The sequence below is a fragment of the Hemibagrus wyckioides genome, linkage group LG01 (genome assembly GCF_019097595.1).
Source record: "Hemibagrus wyckioides isolate EC202008001 linkage group LG01, SWU_Hwy_1.0, whole genome shotgun sequence".
NCBI lineage: Eukaryota > Metazoa > Chordata > Actinopteri > Siluriformes > Bagridae > Hemibagrus > Hemibagrus wyckioides.
Window position 1 is genome coordinate 11,315,565 of NC_080710.1, and position 19,352 is coordinate 11,334,916.

Here is a 19,352-nt window from a genome sequence, read left to right on the forward strand (position 1 = left end):
TGTCTACAGTTCAGGAAATTCTACTCATACCAAGATACAACGACAATGACAAGAGACTGCTAATATCTGTATAGATCTTCATCATTTATTCATGTATTAATGACAATGCATACAGAAAACATTCTGTTCCAAGTCATTTGAGAAGGTTTAACAGAAGGAAATATTCAATAGTTCAAAACTGAACAAAATCACTTTCAATAAAAATACAGTGATAATTCCATGGTCAGTGATGCTGCTGCTTTCTTCTATGGTGTAGTGTCAGTCCTCTTACAGTGAGCTGAAGAAGTTGATGAGACCTGTATCTGGAGAAGGATGAGCTAGAAGCTTCTGGATCTGTGAGCAGAGATAAAAAAAAATAATAATAAGAGCACGTGACAAAATCATTCATATCTACTTACTTTCTTATTCACTAGCCTCCAACAGCACAGGTGTTCTGCAATGTCCTATTTTTCAGAAAGAGTTTCTAACTTTCTACAATTCTGAACCCCATAAAAGCTATCAGCATGTATTCTTTGATGTGAAAAATAAAATAAAATATGCTCCAATTTATATTAATTCAATATTTATATTAATTCAATTTAAAAATAAAATATGCTCCAATTTATATTAATTCAAATTAGATGATATATTAATGGGTGATACATACAATATATTGCCAAAAGTTTTGGGACACCCCAGTTGTTTTTCAGGAGTTGGGCTTGACCCCTTAGTTCCAGTGAAAGGAACTCTTAATGCTTTAGCATACCAAGATATTTTGGACAATTTCTTGCTCCCGACTTTGTGGGAACAGTTTGGGGATGACCCCTTCCTGTACCAACATGACTGAACACCAGTGCACAAAGCAAAGCAAGGTCCATAAAGACATGGATGAGTGAGTTTGGTGTGGAGGAACTTGACTGTCCTGACCTCAACCTGATAGAACACCTTTTGGATGAATTAGAGCGGAATGAATGAGCCAGACCTTCTCGTCCAACATCAGTGCCTGACCTCACAAATGTGCTTCTAGTGGAATGGTCAAAAATTCCCATAAACACACCCCTAAACCATGTGGAAAGCCTTCCCAGAACAGTTGAAGCTGTTATAGCTGCAAAGGGCGAGCCAGATGACCCAAAACTTTTGCCAATATAGTGTAAGTGCACACAGTTAACTCTCATTGCCAGTCCCAAGCCCAGGTTAAATGGGAGGGTTTTGTCAGGAAGGGCATCCAGGATAAAACCTGTGCCAAATCGAAACGTGGACCAAATGATCCGCTGTGGCGACCCCAAATAGGGAGCAGCTGATTGGCTACAACACACATCAGTCTGAGAAATCATGGAAAATGGACAGCTGAAAAATGCACCAAAATGAATCTAGAGATGTTTTTAATCATGCTCTGCATTTTTACTTAAACTGTGCATCCTGCTAATATGAGCCTAAAGGAAGACTTTTTAGTTCTTTTGGAAGTTGATTTGTTTCTGAATTTTGTCTGTTTTTGCTGATTTTTTTTTGTGGTACCTCTTTAAAGTTGGGGTGCTTGGCATCCTGCACGAGTTGCAGCATCACGCTTTCAGTGGTGGTGAGAAAAGCTCCGCTCTGCTTTAGACGCGAGAGAGCAAACAGCCGGTCTGTCTGACTGGGGAACAAGCGTGACACACATTTTCAGCTCATCCATGTTTAATGTGAGAGGACTAAGAGGTGTAGTGAAGCAATAACGACACATGGACTCTGGGTGAACTGTGTTACCTCCGAGCTGAGACAGCGTCTGCAACGATGTGAACCTCCATACCTCGTTCCAGAAGATCGTATGTCGTACACTGCAAACAGAATTGGAGGAAAGGACTTGAACTCTGCTGTGCATCCATAAGCATATATCAAATATGGTAGATAAAAATATATAAGTTTACAGCAATGCAGGCTTGGGCTTCAATGCCACACAGTATGGCCTGCTTGGGGCTCCCCAGGCTTTTAAGCTCGTTCTCAACGCTCTCTGTTAGCATGGAGAAGCGGGTTTTAGAGTGGGGCTTCAGGTCCTCGGCGCCTAACTCAGACACAGTTGGACCCAAACCTTTAGGGTACTGCTCAGTCAAGATCGGGGGAATACCCAGGATCCGACAAGCCTACAACAGAGGAAATCATATGTGAAAAACATCTGGCTTGGGATCAGTGTTATTACACCATTAACTAGGAATTATATGGGGCTTTAGTGCTGTTAGGTGAGGAGGCCTGGTGCGCAGTAAGTCTTCCAGTTCATCACAGTGTTTAGTGGGGATGAGGTCAGGGTTCTGTGCAGGACATACAAGTTCTTCCACCTCTAACCATCGAGCTAGCATTGTGCATACTGGCTGGAACAGGTTTGGGCTTCTTAGTGCCAGTGAATTGAAAGTGTAATGCTACAGCATACAAATACATTCTGTACAACTGTCTGCTTCTAACTTCGTGGCAGCGTTTTCCTGACAGCCCACAAATGGGTCTGTAGGTCAATTGCCCCCAAACATTTGACCACAGAGTGTATTTCATTATAAGCACATAAGAGAAAAATAACTAATATCATTTTTAAAATTAGCTTAGTTTGTTCGGGGAGGTATTTCAAGGACGTAAAGTTGTCTTTATCAAGAACGCAGTACAATATTGAGAAACAAATAGCTCAAGGAATCTGGTCAGTATCATTTACAAATTTGCTGCTATTATTCCCAGTAACCTATACACAAATACCCACACAAACAACACACTCATGAACACATGATTACAAGCTAATAAATGCTATTTTACAAGTAATCTCATTGCTGCTCGTACAAAGGGCCTCACTGTAATTGATTATTCTTTGGGAGGAATGAGAGGAAATGTTTTAATATTAATAGAGGAACATATTTTGAAATATTATAATATAAATGTAAAAGGAAACAATGGCTAGAACTAAAAACTCTTAACTACTTAAAACTACTCCTAACTTAGCAGGCTAGCTAAGTACTGTTTTTCTTTTTAATCAGTACCCCAAATGAGTGGTGTAAGAATATCTATTAACGTTGCTTATTTATTCAAATATCTATCTGACTGAAGTCCAGCTTAGGCCAGCAAACCAAACACTTACTTTATCGGAACTTTATCAGTAAAGAAAAAAATGAACCAGTTGGGGGATTAAACATGTAGTGATAAATTAATTACACACTAATTAAACTGTACCTCATATAAAGTTAGTTGTTTGCTACTCTATAGACTAGACAGGTATTAGCTCCAAACTGGTGTTTTAGCTGCCAAGGTGTTAGCAAGGAACAAGCACATAATGTTGGGAAAACCATTTGAAATATCATTCAACTTTTTTTAGTGAATCTTGCATTTTTAAGCTAAACAGAAGTGTTACAGAGTGAAAAGCTGTGCACGCATGTTCCAAACAGGTCGAGTGACAAAATTACCTGTAGAAGTCTTGCTGCATTACACACAATATTGGAGAACTGGAAAATGGTTGGCCTGAATTTCTCTTGCATGTCACACAGCAAGAGCACCGAGCTTTTGGACGTCAGCCGTCCTATGTGCGCCACTGAAAGAGATTTAGATTTAATGTAACTGGATTTTCTTCAGGACGACAGACACATATTGATATTTAACTTCATTGTTACATATTGTTCATTAGTTACATGTTAGTTCGTTTCAATTTTGGAAGTCATAAAGAAATGTAGGTGGCATGGCATAAAAAGATATACACTATATACACTGCCAAAAGTTTTGGGACACCCCTCCAAATCGTTGAATTCAGGTGTTGTTTTTCAGGGGTTAGGCTTGACCCCTTCCTGTTCCAACATGACTGCACACCAGTGCACAAAGCAAGGTCCATAAAGACATGGATGAGTGAGTTTGGTGTGGAGGAACTTCACAGAGTCCTGACCTCAACCTGATAGAACACCTTTGGGATGAATTAGAGCAGAGAATGTGAGCCAGGCCTTCTCGTCCAACATCAGTGCCTGACAAATGTGCTTCTAGAAGAATGGTCAAAAATTCCCATAAACACACTCCTAAACCTTGTGGAAAGCCTTCCCAGAAGAGTTGAAGCTGTTATAGCAGCAAAGGGCAGGTCAACTCCATATTAAATTCATGTGCATGTAAAGGCAGTCATCCCAGTTTTGGACAGGCTCACAGTCTCTACTCTAATTCATCCTAAAGGTGGTCTGTCATGTTGAGGTCAGGGACTCTGTGCAGGACAGTCAAGTTCCTCCACACCAAACTCGCTCATTAATGTAATTATGAACCTTGCTTTGTGCACTAGTGCACAGTTATGTTGGAACAAGAAGGGGCCATCCCCAAATTGACCAATGTGTGACCAATGAATTTGTGCATTTATGTCTCGGTATGCTGAAGCTGTAAGAGTTCCTTTCACTGAAACTCAGGGGTCAAGCCCAATCCCTGAATTCAATGATTTGGAGGGGTGTCCCAAAACATTTGGCAATATAGTGTACATTTAATTTATGTTTGTTTCACTGTTTATGTAAGCTATTGTCCTCTGTTTTATCTGAAACTTAGCAACAAGTGAAACTTGACACAATTAAGGCATGTCATATATAATCAAGGTGATAATGTGAAAGAAAAAAAAACACTTTAGGCCATTCATTCAGAGCAAGTGTATTACATAGCTGAAAAACTCAGTCTGGAAACCTGCTTTCTGCTCTGCAATGTTTGTTTACATTTGGATTAACATCATGTCAGTCATCCTCCACCCCAATCCTTCATTTCCTCATGAATCAGTATAAGGAGAGGTTTTTTGTTTATATAGATGTTATTCGGCTTTCAAGCTTTTGCTTTACAAATGTGGAGAACTTTGTGTATATGGATAGAAATAGATAAAAAATTTCATTCATTCTTATCCAATTCCAAACATTTATCCTCATAAACCCATCTACACATACAAATCTTACCTAAAGCACTTATAAAGGTCTATTCCTATCCCTATATTAAGCCAACAAGATATTATTGTTGGGTGTGATGATAAATCTTACACTGAAACGGTTTTAATGACAGCCACTGGTGTACTCTAGTTCAATAAACAGTGAAATTAACATTGTAACTCTAACACTAGTTTTTAATACTAATGGATTTAGTTACTATATGCTAGTGCGTTTAAATTTTGGAGGCCATTCATAAAGAAATTTAGGTGACATGGCATAACAAGATTTTTAAGACATTTAACAAGACATTCAATTTATGTTCACAATAAACAGTGAAATGAACATGGTGAATCTAATACTAATTTTGTAGTATGCAAATGTACACATATTTAGCTAGATCCCTTTATTTGCATAAATATAGAAAAAAATCCAATACAGAAAATCACTTGCAAGAACATCAGTAATTAACTTGATTGTGAAATATTTATAAAATACCCCTATTCACTTGTAGGGTCTTGCCTTTCACTTCTGGGAACTTAGGCAACATGCTGAAATGACTCAAGTTCACAATAAAGTATGTTTCTGGTAATGTCCACAAGCTATTTTTGGCTCTCATATAGTGTTTATCTATCAACCTGCTACACCTCTGTGGTTAAGGTTTATTATAAAACTGTACATTGACCCTAGTGCACAATTCAGCAGGTAAATCAAGACTGGAGGCGGCACTTACTATTAAAATGCCCAGTGATCTTCGAAACTTTGTGCAAAACTTGGTTAAGGACAGATCACCACCACTGTCCTCTGAAGCTTTAACGATGTCAAGAAGCTCGGACACTTAGATCTAATAAATCCTGACCGAATAGCCAGGCTGAACTGCCCACTTTCAGGACACATCCGTTGCAGCAGCGCCTCAGGTCACGCCCACGCTCTTATCCAATGAAACATCTAAAATTACGATTGACAGCTGGCGCAACCAATCAGACGCTTACAAACTCTAACCCCCCCTAGCTCTGCTTTAACTAAATATGTTTTCGTTGTGTAAAAAAATAAATAAATAAATGAGAGCCATATCACGTTCACATGCAAAAGCTGAGCCTGGAAATATATCAATACCTCTTCTTATACGATGTCAAGAATATATATATATATATATATATATATATATATATATATATATATATATAAAATGGACCGTGAGGGAACAGCTAAATGAACAGCTATATGAGTATTCACGTGTATATATAAGTACCTACGCTGGCTTACTGTATTTCTTTTGCATCAATGGTAAAGTTTATTAGGAATTGTTAGGTATATTTGCTCTCTAATTTTATACAAATAATATGTCACTTGGGGAAAAAAAATCACCTCTTCGCGTTTACCGTGTATTCGACCCGGAAGTTCTTGTGCGTGTCTGGTGTTGACATTAGTAAGCGCACTCTGTGGGCTTGATAATAATAATAATAATAATAGACTTGTATTCGCCTGGGACTGTACAATTAAACAATTAAAGTATTTTTTAATATATACATATATTTACAACAAACTGACACTGTGTGCACTGACCGGTATCACGTTTTGCAGACACGCTAGCCTGTGTAATGGTGTGTATGTGTTTGCTCAAAGGACTTCAGGGATCTTTAACTAACGCTGCCGTTATTTTTCCTCTGCTGGATAAATAACACCGCGATTCGAGCTGGATCGCGTTCATGAAGTCAGTGTTCCTTTGTGCTGGAGTGTGTTTTAATTCAAGTCTGTTCACATCCTCACTCTCTGGGCATCTCTGCAGCCAAAGGGCAAGCTAGCTAGCTAGCCTCTGCTAGCGCCTCTGCCTCGCGCTGGAGTTGCAGAAGGAAAATGTCAGATTTTGATGAATTTGAGAGACAGCTAACGGAAAACAAACAAGGTAAAAAAAATAATAATAATTTTTTAGAAAAAAAGCAGCCGATCGTAATCATTAAAAATAAATAAATAAACAAGTTGTTACTTACTTGGTGTGAGGAGGAAGCTGCGCGGGGTGACGCTGCCTTCTAGTCCATGAGGCTAGAGCTGTGTGTAGATAACGTTAGTGTAACTTCTCACATGGTGAAGATGATGTTTCTGTGACTTGTTGTGTAATTCAACACTAATTGAATGCAACTCACTCTATTTGCATACACGGACTTGGACATTACATGTGGACTTGTAGAGAGGTTTTCTTCAAAGCAAAAACTCTGAGCCAAGTAAAGACGTAAGCAGCAAATATTAACAACATGCCAATCTTATGGTTTCTTCATTTATTGTTGCTTGGGCTTTTTTTTGGAAAGCTGCAAGGACACAATGGCGCAATAGTAAGTGATTGGGCGCAATGTTTTTACTCTGACAGCTGACAGAGATAAGGAAAACAAACACCACCGGAGGAGCAGCTCCAGGAGCCGGAGCCGGAGCCGGGAGAGGGACCGAAAGAGAAGGAGCAGCAGGGACAGAGAGAGACGAGAGCACCATGGGGACAGCAAGGACCGCAGACACAGGCCGAGGTACACACTGTTGCGTGTGGCCCCGTAGTTAAGGGCCACTGTTATACTAGGTTCCCACAGTATTATGTGGTCACTAGTGGGCGTTCCTGCTACTGGTGGCCATAGTAATATCGTTACTCAGTGTGTGGCTCAACTAGCTTTCCCCTTGACCTTTGTGTATAAAACTGATCAGACATAACATAATGACCACCTGCCTAATATTATGTTGGTCTGTGTATCCTGACACCTTGCTATCAGAACCAGCATTAACGTCTTCAGCAATTTGAGCAACAGTAGCTCGTCTGTTGGATCAGATTACCCACGTGCATCAATGAGCCTTGGCAACCTGTTGCTGGTTCACTACTGATCCTTCCTTGGACCACTTTTGATAGATACTGACCACTGCAGACCGGGAACACCCCACAAGAGCTGCAGTGTTGGAGATGCTCTGATCCAGTGGTCTAGCCATCACAATTTGGTCCTTGTCAAACTCACTAAAATCCTTACACTTGCCCATTTTTCCTGCTTCTAACATCAACTTTGAGGACAAAATGTTCACTTGCTGCCTAATATATCCCACCCACTAACAGGTGCCATGATCAGGAGACAATTAGTGTTATTCACGTCACCTGACAAGTGGTCATAATGTTATGCCTGATCGGTGTATATACACCTCATATTGTACGAGTTAACCCTTGTGGTCCCTTTCCATTAATTAAAGGAAAACTAGTGTATGCTTAGGAGAACTTGGTGTGTGCTCTACTGCACCAAGTCAGATGTTGTTTGCATAAAGTTGAATTTTTCCAGTCGCTGGACACGCTCACATCTTGTTGCCAACGGTCACTGTGGCTTCTGTTGCCGGAAGTCACCAGCTCTCTTTGAAAATAAAGGACTTCCACTTGCTTTGTCGCTGCGTGTATGTGTGAATGTAGTATTAGGATTATGAGCAGCCCTTTCTGCTCTATAGACTTGTACCCCAGATCTGCTGCTGTGATCATAAAGGCTGTGATGCTTATACCCACCATCCTATTGACATGTTTATCTTTATAGTATACAGTCATAGCAGATAATCCCACTGTCACCCTAAAGAGGATCTTCTTCCTTTTGCATCTGGTATCTTCCTTATGCCATCCCAGAGATTCTACTTGAGCATTTTGCCAATCTGTAAAACTAGTATTTTTGTAAATCTGCGTTCTCACATTAAACCATAATCTATACCAACGAAATTAATTAGATTGAATTCCTCCAGGGACGCTGTATCTCAACACTCATCACTGTGACCCCAGAGTCCTAACAAAATAGGATATGCAAAGACAAGAATTTTTCTGTGCTTGTATATGTGACAGTGCAGACTTTCTTTCATTATCTGACCTTCAGATGTATAAGAGGCTAATTTGCTGGTTTTCATCCTATTGATAGAATGCATTTTACAATAAAACCCTGTGTGCTCCTTACAGTTGGTCTCCACACCGTGAGAAAAAGAAGGCCAAAGTGAAAAAGTACTGGGACGTTCCTCCTCTTGGCTTCAAACACATCACACCCATGCAGTACAAAGCCATGCAAGGTGAGTTGTGCTCCAGTAATAAATTCATATGTTTGTGATAACTATATTTCCTATTCTTAAACATGTAATTTATATAACAGATAATCATCTGATCAGATATATATCAGATAACGTACTCTTTGAGTGAATCAGTACCAATACTGGCAGCCAGAGAGGTGTGCAGAACAGTTGTATATATATATAGCTGTGCTGCATGGTGCTCAGTCAGATGGCGCAAATGTGTAAAGCTGAGCAGTATTTGTTGTGTGAATGATTGCCTGTGAATTCCATGTCCAGCTGCTGGTCAGATTCCTGCCACTGCCCTGCTCCCTACAATGACCTCTGAAGGTCTGGCTGTGATTCAGACTCCTGTGCCTGTTGTGGGCAGCCAGATGACACGTCAAGCTCGGCGGCTTTACGTGGGCAACATCCCTTTCGGCATCACAGAGGCAAGTCTCGTCCACATTGATAATAGCAACTGGACTTGTTTGCTCTGTGAACTGGTCAGGTAGCTCTCTGCGGCAGTTCATTTCAGTTCCTTGGTCCTTGCTGTTTTATTGTTTCGAAATGTCAAGGCAATTCTCCTGTCTCTTGCCTCTTTTACAGGAGTCCATGATGGACTTCTTTAATGCTCAGATGCGGTTGGGTGGCCTGACCCAGGCTCCAGGAAACCCAGTTCTCGCTGTGCAGATCAACCAGGACAAGAACTTTGCCTTTCTAGAGGTGAATCTTATCACTACATCTCACTATTAATACTAACACAAGTTTATAAAACACACACACACCGTCTAGATTGAAATGTGTCAATTTGTAACATTCTCTAAAGACAGAGTTGTTCTGTTATAGTTTCGCTCGGTGGATGAGACGACGCAGGCCATGGCGTTTGATGGCATCGTCTTCCAGGGACAAAGTCTGAAGATTCGCCGACCACATGACTATCAGCCACTGCCAGGCATGAGTGAGAACCCAAGTGTTTACGTGCCAGGTAGCGTTCATTTTATAATTCACACAGCTGATCTTTAGTTCTGATCCTATTTATGTTTGTTCATAGGTATTTGTGCACCCTCTTTGATGAGCCGGGATTTTTAAATATGCAAAAATGAACATGAAAGAAGATTTAAACAGAAAAGCTGAGTCTGGAAATGTTTTACTGTAGAGAGTAGCACAGTTGTGGTAGGCACTGAGCAGATCTTACAGCGGACTCACATCAGGTACTTCAGGATTGCAGGTTAAGCCTCATGTTTTTGTATGTAGTGGTACATTAGTGGTGAGCTTCTATTTCTGTGGCTTTATTCACTACTTACGACAAATGTCCACGCAAATAGTTGAACTAACCTTCAAATCATTATACATATGTCTTATTACTGTGTTCATTAAGTTTAAATTTATGAGCGCTGTAATAATATTGTGGCAGTTGAGGCAATTTTCTTTCCAGAGACTCAAATCTTTTGATTCTGTTTACCAAACAGATTTGTATTCAACTTTCAGTCAACATCATCATTACTGTGTAAGGCCTTCATCATCATTACGTATTCATAAATTGGGATTATGCTTCATGCACAGACATAAAATTTTCCCAGTGCTTAAGTGCTACATTCTTTTCATAGCATGGCTCCACCCCCTTCTCCTCTTGTAGAACCAGTAAAACTCACATCAGAACTGAATGAATGTTGTCTTGTTCATCATTTCTTTCATATAGTTTCATTGTATTGTTCACAAGCCAGTTGCTTCAGTTCGTACGGTCACAGTTTGTACAGAATCAGTATCAGACCCAACACCAGGTTCGGTGACATGATCCTTCACAGCCTGCACTCCAGTTCAGTCAGGAAAAATCTCCAGAAGTTGTTTCACACTGCAGTAAAGCTTTAGTTGTTTAGTATTTCTGTTTATTATAATTGGCACTGTATTACATGCCCCACCACAGACAGAGGAACATATAACTGCAGGGAAAAAATAGCTGATTACATCACGTTCGATCTGTCTTTTTCTCTCTTTTAGCCAGAATATCTTCATTAACACTATCTAAATTTTAAAATTAGTCCATAGCTATAATACACTCCGCTCTGTCTTTCAACGTTAGGTGTCGTTTCCACTGTGGTGCCTGACTCGGCTCATAAGCTCTTCATCGGCGGGCTTCCTAATTACCTCAACGACGACCAGGTCGGTGTGTTACCACAGCAATGCTATGGCAACAGTGCACTGTTACTAAATATGTGGACATCTCTCTGTACTCTTTAATTTATCTTTTATTTCATTTAGTTACACTGTAATTATCATGCTGTTTAGCTTTGACTTTTGCAGGAGTTTGTACTAATGACTGGAGGTGATTAATTCTGATAACTGCTGAATTCTCCTCTTCTCAGGTGAAGGAGTTATTGACGTCTTTTGGCCCGCTGAAAGCCTTTAACCTGGTGAAGGACAGTGCCACCGGTCTCTCAAAAGGCTACGCCTTCTGTGAATACGTTGACGTCAACATCAGCGATCAGGTGGTTATTCAGCATCACACAGCTCTGTTGAATAACACTTGCGCATGTTATGCTGCTCTGACCTTGAAATGAAGAAAAGATGAATAGCTTGTTATTGACCTTGTGCAGTGACTGAGAGACTGGAAGAAATGCATTTGTACTTGAAGCTCTTTTGAAATGGAGCTGAATGAATCATCCGTGTTGCCACATATGTTGATGTTTCTGCTTCTTGAGAGCTCACCCTGCTTTCATCAGGACTCACCTGCTGTTAGTATGCACCCTGTGCCGTGCATTAATGTCAGGCGCGATACTGGGCAAACCGAACATGAGTAGGCGATAAGCGGAAAATAATCACAATATTTAAAGCCGTATTGACGTTACATGGTACATGTCACCGTATCTAGATATGCTAAGAAAGTTGCACCTTAATACTAGCGCTCCATTTAAATAGATTTTAAAGAAGCACGATTTAACCGTTTTTTATTTCACGTACAGGAGTGATGATATGTGCAGTTGGAAAGATTGAATAGAGTACAAAAATAGATTTGAATGTTGGTTACTGTGAGTAATAATGGACTTGGTGTGTCTAATAGAAGTCTTACAAAGTGCATTATGAAACTGCTAATCTTATATATAATATTTTACTGTCATATTGCTTTATCCTGAACTCTGTGTTTTTCATGGATAGATTCACATGAGAATGAGACAAGAGAACCTGAAGTAGAAATTCGGGGAAAAGCCTAAGTGCTAAAAAGGTTTTTAATACAACTCGAGTTTCAGGAACCTGTGCAGGATTTTGCGGAGAGGAGTTCAGAGAATTGAATGAAAAATTGCTGAAGCAGGAAATAGCATACATTTTGCAGCATGTGTAGAGGCAGAGCAGGAAGCACGGACCAGTGGAATTGACAATTCCATTAACGTCCGCTAGAAATAGTGTACGCTTTCCAGGATGTAAAGTGGCATGTGGTGGAGAGTACAGAGTGCCACCCATTGTAATCTCTCCACTTTTCTGTGATGCAGGCTATCGCTGGGCTCAGTGGCATGCAGCTAGGGGACAAGAAACTCCTGGTGCAGAGAGCCAGTGTCGGATCCAAGAACACTGCACTGGTGAGCGTGTGTGTGTGTGTGTCTGCATTCCATACATGTTCACCTACTATATTCTGGTAAGCATTTCCATGATACATTGGTTAGCTGGTGCTTCTGTTCTTTTTCATGTCACTTTTTATTGTCAACTCATCCAATCTGCATGTATACAGTGAGACTAAATATTGTGCCTCCAGATGTATACAGCACCACATATGTAAATATTATGGTGACTGTGCTGGGAGGCATATTACACTAGTTTCAACTGAATGACATACTGCAGGAGGCAATGTAGACGCCTAATGCTGCGTTCACACATGCAGGGATTTGATCTCTGGAAGTCACCAATTGCTGCACTGTGAAGTTGCCAGTGGGTGATAACCATCAGTGGGTGGTGCAACTGAAATTACACTTGAAAGCAAATCAGTTTTCTTGTTGCTAAAATGAACCATTCTGGAGGGAAATTTGGTGTTTATATATATGTGTATATATATATACACACCAATCAGGCATAACATTATGACCACTAACAGGTGAAGTGTATAACACTGATTATCTCCTCATCATGGCACCTGTTAGTGGGTGGGATATATTAGGCAGCAAGTGAACATTTTGTCCTCAAAGTTGATGTTAGAAGCAGGAAAAATGGACACGTGTAAGGATTTGAGCGAGTTTGACGAAGGGCCAAATTGTGATGGCTAGAAGACTGGATCAGAGCATCTCCAAAACTACAGCTCTTGTGGGGTGTTCCCGGTCTGCAGTGGTCAGTATCTATCAAAAGTGGTCCAACGAAGGAACAGTGGTGAACCGGTGACAGGATCATGGGCGGCCAAGGCTCATTGATTCACGTGGGGAGTGAAGGCTGGCCAGTGTGGTCCAATCCAACAGACAAGCTACTGTTGCTCAAATTGCTGAAGAAGTTAATGCTGGTTCTGATAGAAAGGTGTCAGAATACACACACAGTGCATGACGGGTCAGGGCTGTTTTGGCAGCAAAAGGGGATTAACACAATATTAGGTCATGCCTGATCGGTATAAAATTCACCAGTGTATATATGCGTCATATCGTATGAGATGAAGGAGAAAGCAGCTGTTGTTCTGTGCCACAGATCATGTGCACTCTACTGTCTTCACTCACAATATTAGATGCTGTACCATGTCGCTCCATGCTTGCATAAAGTGAAACTTTTCTCAACCTTGTTGCATCACAGGTCACACCCACATCTAGTTCCATCTGCATAAACTGTTGTTTCACTGAAAACCCCCATTTCCAGTCACTTGCAGTTATTGTGACTCACTGAAAATGAACTCATCTCTCTGGTCACTCTGCTGCTGTGACTTGCTTTGTGTGTGAATGTAAGTTGAGTATGTTTTCATTGCAAATCACATGTAAATCATTGTAAGGAAATGTGTTCAGCTTCAGAATTATTGGTACCTTGTAGGAGGATATGCAAAATGATTGCGTATCAGTCTTCAGGAACATCATCTTTTTTGTTTCACTGCGATTGTAAATGAGGTTGCATATGTGTAAAATCGGTCATCTATCACACAGTCCATCAAAACACATTTAAACAGTTAAAAACATATTTTAAAGCAAACTCTGTCATATTTGGAGGAGCTTGCAATTTTTCAGTATTAGTGGAGATTTGGGCTATGACATGTGTAACATGATCACAAAACACATTTGTTTTGTCCTCTTCCATTCACATGTGTTAAATTTGAGTGCAGCTATTATGGAAAGTAATTACATCCTCAGTGGTCGGCATTTAAAAGAAGAATTTTGCCAATTCATGTAGTCTCCTGCAAAAAATAAAACAACCTTGAAGTTGCATCAGTTTTTAAAAAGCCGCAGCAAAATCAAGTACAATCATAAAATGTCTTTTAGCATGCTTCACTTTGTCATACAGGTTCTATTTAATTGATTTCTTGATTCAACAGGTCTCAGACCTGGGTTTGGTAAGGGAAATTTAACACAGCTTTCTAAAAAACATGGATAATCACAGTTCATTATGATTTAGCAAGGGGGGGCAGTTACTTTTTCACACAGGGCCATGTTGGTTTGGACAGCTCCCCCCCCCCTTTTTCTTCCTAAAAACTATATTTTGTATTTACTCAGGTTATCTTTGTGTGATATTAAAATTTAATTGATGGTCTGAATCATTGTGTCACAAATATGCAAAAAAATAAAAAATAAAATCAGGAAATACTTTTTCACAGCTCTGTAGTACTTACTGATGGCAGTAATTTGAAGAGAAGTAGCCTGACTGTAAGAACAGTTTTTAGTGGTTTCAGCCTTGTACCCTGATCACCTCTCACTACACCTCCTGCTACAGACCGGGATCAACCAGACGCCAGTGACGCTGCAGGTTCCTGGCCTGATGAACAGCTCCATGAACCAGATGGGCAGCATTCCCACCGAGGTGCTGTGTCTGATGAACATGGTGTCTCCCGACGAGCTCCTGGATGACGAGGAATACGAGGAGATCGTAGAGGACGTCAGGGATGAGTGCAGCAAATACGGCCAAGTGAAGAGCATCGAGATTCCACGGCCTGTCAACGGCCTTGAGGTGCCCGGGACTGGCAAGGTACACACACACACTTCCTGAAATGCAGTGTTTCAAACATTTTTTGTTGCATTATGTCATCGCTGACTTGTCTCTCTTTGTGTTTGTCAGATCTTCGTGGAGTTCATGTCTGTGTTTGACTCTCAGAAAGCCATGCAAGGTTTAACAGGCAGGAAATTTGCCAACAGAGTGGTGGTGACCAAATACTGCGACCCCGATGCCTACCATCGCCGAGACTTTTGGTAGAGGTAGATCAAGCCAAAAGAGACTTGATGAAGGACTGTATGGTATTTTCTGTCCTCGTCTGTCCTTTTTTTTAGTGTGTGTGTTTTAGGCCTGTGAGAGGGAATGAAAAACATTTTTAGGAAAACTCGTACACTGATTGGTGTACTGCACACTCAACTTTGCTGCCGTGATTGGTTTCTTCACTGGCTAACAAACGTTTAAACATCACTTCAGGTGTTGTACTGTGAACTTCTGACACCTTGCAGTGGACTCGGAAAATTAGGTTTGCCTTTAAAAAATAAACCGGAATCCTGCTACACAAGCCATCTTGTGTTTCTTTTTTTCTTTCTTTCTCCCTGACGTCTGTGAAGGTAGAGATTTGCGTTTCTCTTTAGGAATTTCTCCCGCTTGCTCCCATTCCTCTCCAATCATCACACAGTTAAGGACAGTATCACCAGAGGAGGAGGAGGAGGTTTCAAGTCAACATAACGTGAAACCGCAACAAGGCCTTGCTTTGGATTATTTTGGAGTTCAACTGTTCATCAAACATTTCCTTGTGTTTGGACTTTTATGGTGGAAAAACTCAACTGTGAAGACTACACAGCGTGGTTACCGTGAGAGACCACACAGTTACTTGCTTTCTTTGTACATAAAAGAAGAATCTGAATCTAGCTGAAGCAAGCCACTGTATATGTTTATCCCAGGTTTATTACCATGGACCTTTTCCTTTCAAGAGTGAAATGTCTCCTCATTTTTTTCCTGATCTGATCGAATCAAATTTGTACTTGGTGAAAAAAATCTTATCCATCTTTATATTGCAACAAGCAAGTTGTATCATGTATTAAATTGAAAATCATTTAGATTTACGTAGTCTAAGCATTCAGAAGAGTTTCTGCATAAGTCACAAATCTGTGCTATTGCTTACTGGTGTGATGGCGCTCTTCATTTCAGACTGCAGTGAGGCAGTTACTCTTTGGACTATTTTAAAAGAAAGATCGAGGGCACCAGGCTGTGACTCTCAGTATTGTGCCTAGGAGGTTTGGGGTACCTCTACTGGTTTTTGTCTCTTTTTCATTTTTTTTTTTTTTTCCAGCTTTTCTCTGATATTCTATTTTTTGAGGATATGGTTTTCCCAAATTCATAAATAAAAGAATCTTAGGGGAAATCTGTGGATGTGTGTATTGGTTATTTGAAAGTGGTGCTTCATATCTGCAGTCTAGGACACAACAGTAAGATTTCCCATCTCTCAACCCATCAGATACATCAGTTACTAAACCTCCAGTGAGTTGGATCAGATGTGTTAGGAGCAGGTCTTCAGGACAGGAGTTGGGAAGCTGCTCAAAATGAATGCAGATTATCAAGTGAGCGTTTCGGTTAGTACACAGTTTACTCAGAACGGAGCAAACAAACAAAAAAAAAAACATCCAGTGAGCAGCAAATCTGTCGGTAGTAACACCTTGCTGATCAGAGACTTGAGAGGAAAATGTTCAAACTGGCAAGAAGATTTCAGTACAGATGAGGCAGATGTGCTCCAACAGTAGAAGACCACATCAGCTTCCACTTCTGTCAGCCAAGAACAGGAAGCTAAGGCTGCAGTGGGCACAGTCTCACCTAAACTAGACAGTTGAAGACTGGAAAAATGTAGCCTGATCTTGATTTCTGCTGCGACAGACAGATGGTTTCGTCAGAATTTGTCCTCAACAGCTGGAATTCATAGACTCAAGCTACCATCTGTTAACAATTCAGGATGCTGGTGGTGGTGTAATGGTGTGGGGAATGTTTTCTTCCTGCACATTATGCCCCTTAATGCCAATCAAGCATCATTTGAAGTCTGTCTAATGCATCCTGCATCCCTTTATGGCCACACATATTTAATTATAGCATCATAATTTACTCATATTATAATCACTACTTCCAGCACGATGCCACACCATGTCACAAAGCACAAGTCATATCAAACTAGCTCCGTGATCATGACTATGAGTTCAGTGGCCTCCCAAGTCGCCAGATCCAATAGAATCCAATAGATCACAAATGGGAAGATGCAAGGTGTGACTGACAAATCTGCAGCAATCATGTGATGCAATTATGGCAGCATGGACCAGCATCCTAAAGAAATGTTGTAGATACAAACATATTGTAGAATCAGTGCCACACAGAATTGCACTTAACTATACACCGATATGAATAACACTGATTATCTCCTCATCATGGCACCTGTTGGTGGGATATATTAGGTAGCAAGTGAACATTTTGTCCTCAAAGTTGACGTGTTAGAAGCAAGAAAATTGGACAAGCGTAAGGATTTGAGTGAGTTTGACGAAGAGCCAAATTGTAATGGCTAGAAGACTGGATCAGAGCATCTCCAAAACTGCAGCTCTTGTGGGCTGTTCCCGGTATGTAGTGGTCAGTGTCTATTAAAAGTGGTCCAAGGAAGGAACAGTGGTGAACACAGGTCATGGGCGGCCAAGGCTCATTGATGTGGGGAGTGAAGGCTGGTCCATGTGATCTGATCTAACAGAAAAGCTACTGTTGCTCAAATTGCTAAAGAAGTTAATGCTGGTTCTGATAGAAAGGTGTCAGAATGTGTTTTGGCAGCAAAAGAGGGACCAACACAACAGTATGCAGGTGGCCATAATGTTATGCCAGGTTGGTGTATAGCATACAGTTATAGAAGGGAAATGATTTATAATTCAGTGTCACCCAGGTGAGGATGGAGTTCCTTTTGAGTCTGATTCCTCTCAAAGTTTTTTCCTAATATCATCTCAGGGAGTTTTTCCTTGCCACCTCTGCCTCTGGCTTGCTCATTAGGGATAAATATAAATGAAAAATGTAAACTTTATAATTTGTATTCAGAATTTTAAAATTTTCCTGAACTGTTAAAAGTGGCATACAAGTAAAATTTAATAGAACTGAATTGAAATAATTCTATCCTGATAACAAAGGAGAGTCCTACCCCATATTAATATGGCATTTCTAATAAAGTGGCCAGTTTATAAGATCCCTGATTAAATAGGTATCCTATAGGGGTTTACAGTTAAAGAACACTGTTTAATTGGAATTCATTTGGGTTGTTGATGGAAGGATCGGGGTTCAAGCCCCAGCACTGCCAAGCTGCTGCTGTTGGGCCCTTGAGCATGGTCCTTAACTCTCACTGCTCCAGGGGTGCTGTATCATGGCTGACCCTGCGCCCTGACCCTTGGGATATATGAAAAAACAATTTCACTGTGCTGTATTGTATATGTGACAAATAAAGGCAGAATTTTTCCAGAATGAACAGATTATATATTTGTATAGTATAATTTAGTGAAATAGGGCTTTCATGTCCACATGCATTCCTTGCTTTTTGTTTAAATGTTTATTTAACCCATGCCATAAAATTATGTGCACATACATTTGCATAAACTAAATGATTATAACTGAAAATTTACTCCAGGTGTGAAATAATCTGTTGTGAATTTCCCATTCTGAGCTTAATGTTCCCTCCCAAGTGGAATGCACATTGGTTACTGCAGGTGTTTATTATTTAAAGAAAAGCATTCATTAATAATAATAATAATAATAATAATAATAATAATAATAATAATAACAATAATCATTAATGTTTCTTATGTTATATTAATGCCGGAGTTTACAGTTTGCTCATGTTAACTAATATGTCAAATAATTAAGAACCTTAATGTCAAATTTTCCAAAAATATCACTGACTAGTTATATTCGTTCTCCGATATGAACTGTACTCTTCTCCCTCCTGCAGTTAATCTTTCCTTGCCTTATTCCCTCTCTCCTATTTCCCGAGTAAAGCTTCCCCTCTCTCTGCACAAACAGTTCTCTAGCAGCGAGCTCTCTCTGCAACTGTAACTCCTGCGCTCTTAATGTCATTAACAGGTGGTTGTCGAAAATAGAATCTTCAAACACACTTATATAAACATATGTGTGTTGAGTGACGCTCTCAAATTCTCAAATTTTCCTTTTACACTAGTGAACACTAGTTATTTGCTGCGTCGAGAGTGGATATGATTCGAGTTGGGCCTAAATCACCTTCATATATACAGAACACGACGTAGGAGCCAGAAAGCAAGCTCAGATCCAGACTATTACTCTATACGCGACCTCCCGCCTGTCTGC

The 19,352-nt window shown here is 40.2% G+C and overlaps 2 protein-coding genes across 5 annotated transcripts; one reads left to right on the forward strand and one right to left on the reverse strand.

The window, feature by feature from the left end:
• Positions 1-63: 63 nt before the first annotated feature.
• isoc2 (isochorismatase domain containing 2) lies at positions 64-7,061 on the reverse strand. 4 transcript variants are annotated; one of them, XM_058394622.1, is made up of 6 exons: positions 6,842-7,040; positions 3,390-3,514; positions 1,884-2,096; positions 1,723-1,793; positions 1,495-1,612; positions 64-333 (listed from the first exon to the last, which is right to left on the reverse strand). In XM_058394622.1, coding segments are annotated over exons 1-6 (594 nt in total). In that variant the 5' UTR covers positions 6,843-7,040; the 3' UTR covers positions 64-267. The 4 variants fall into 4 exon arrangements, with proteins under 4 accessions (XP_058250605.1, XP_058250595.1, XP_058250627.1 ...); XM_058394612.1 differs by lacking the exon at positions 6,842-7,040 and adding an exon at positions 5,584-5,776; XM_058394644.1 differs by lacking the exon at positions 1,884-2,096 and having other exon boundaries at positions 6,842-7,061.
• Positions 6,043-18,587, forward strand: u2af2a (U2 small nuclear RNA auxiliary factor 2a). The gene is made up of 11 exons (XM_058394587.1): positions 6,043-6,756; positions 7,216-7,366; positions 8,803-8,909; positions 9,186-9,337; positions 9,495-9,611; positions 9,735-9,873; positions 10,969-11,048; positions 11,252-11,374; positions 12,374-12,460; positions 14,769-15,020; positions 15,111-18,587. Exons 1-11 carry the CDS (start codon positions 6,708-6,710, stop codon positions 15,243-15,245), a joined length of 1,392 nt encoding a protein of 463 aa, XP_058250570.1. The 5' UTR covers positions 6,043-6,707; the 3' UTR covers positions 15,246-18,587.
• Positions 18,588-19,352: the final 765 nt, after the last annotated feature.

Excerpts from the sequence above, each read along its gene's own strand:
- u2af2a (XM_058394587.1), top strand. The coding sequence starts at position 6,708 with ATGTCAGATTTTGATGAATTTGAGAGACAGCTAACGGAAAACAAACAA. Across the intron at positions 6,757-7,215 it reads GCTAACGGAAAACAAACAAG|CTGACAGAGATAAGGAAAAC; the intron begins GTAAAAAAAATA and ends TTACTCTGACAG. Across the intron at positions 12,461-14,768 it reads GATCCAAGAACACTGCACTG|ACCGGGATCAACCAGACGCC; the intron begins GTGAGCGTGTGT and ends CTCCTGCTACAG.
- isoc2 (XM_058394622.1), bottom strand. Across the intron at positions 1,613-1,722 it reads GACGCTGTCTCAGCTCGGAG|TCAGACAGACCGGCTGTTTG; the intron begins GTAACACAGTTC and ends CTTGTTCCCCAG. Across the intron at positions 334-1,494 it reads AGCACCCCAACTTTAAAGAG|ATCCAGAAGCTTCTAGCTCA; the intron begins GTACCACAAAAA and ends CTCTGCTCACAG.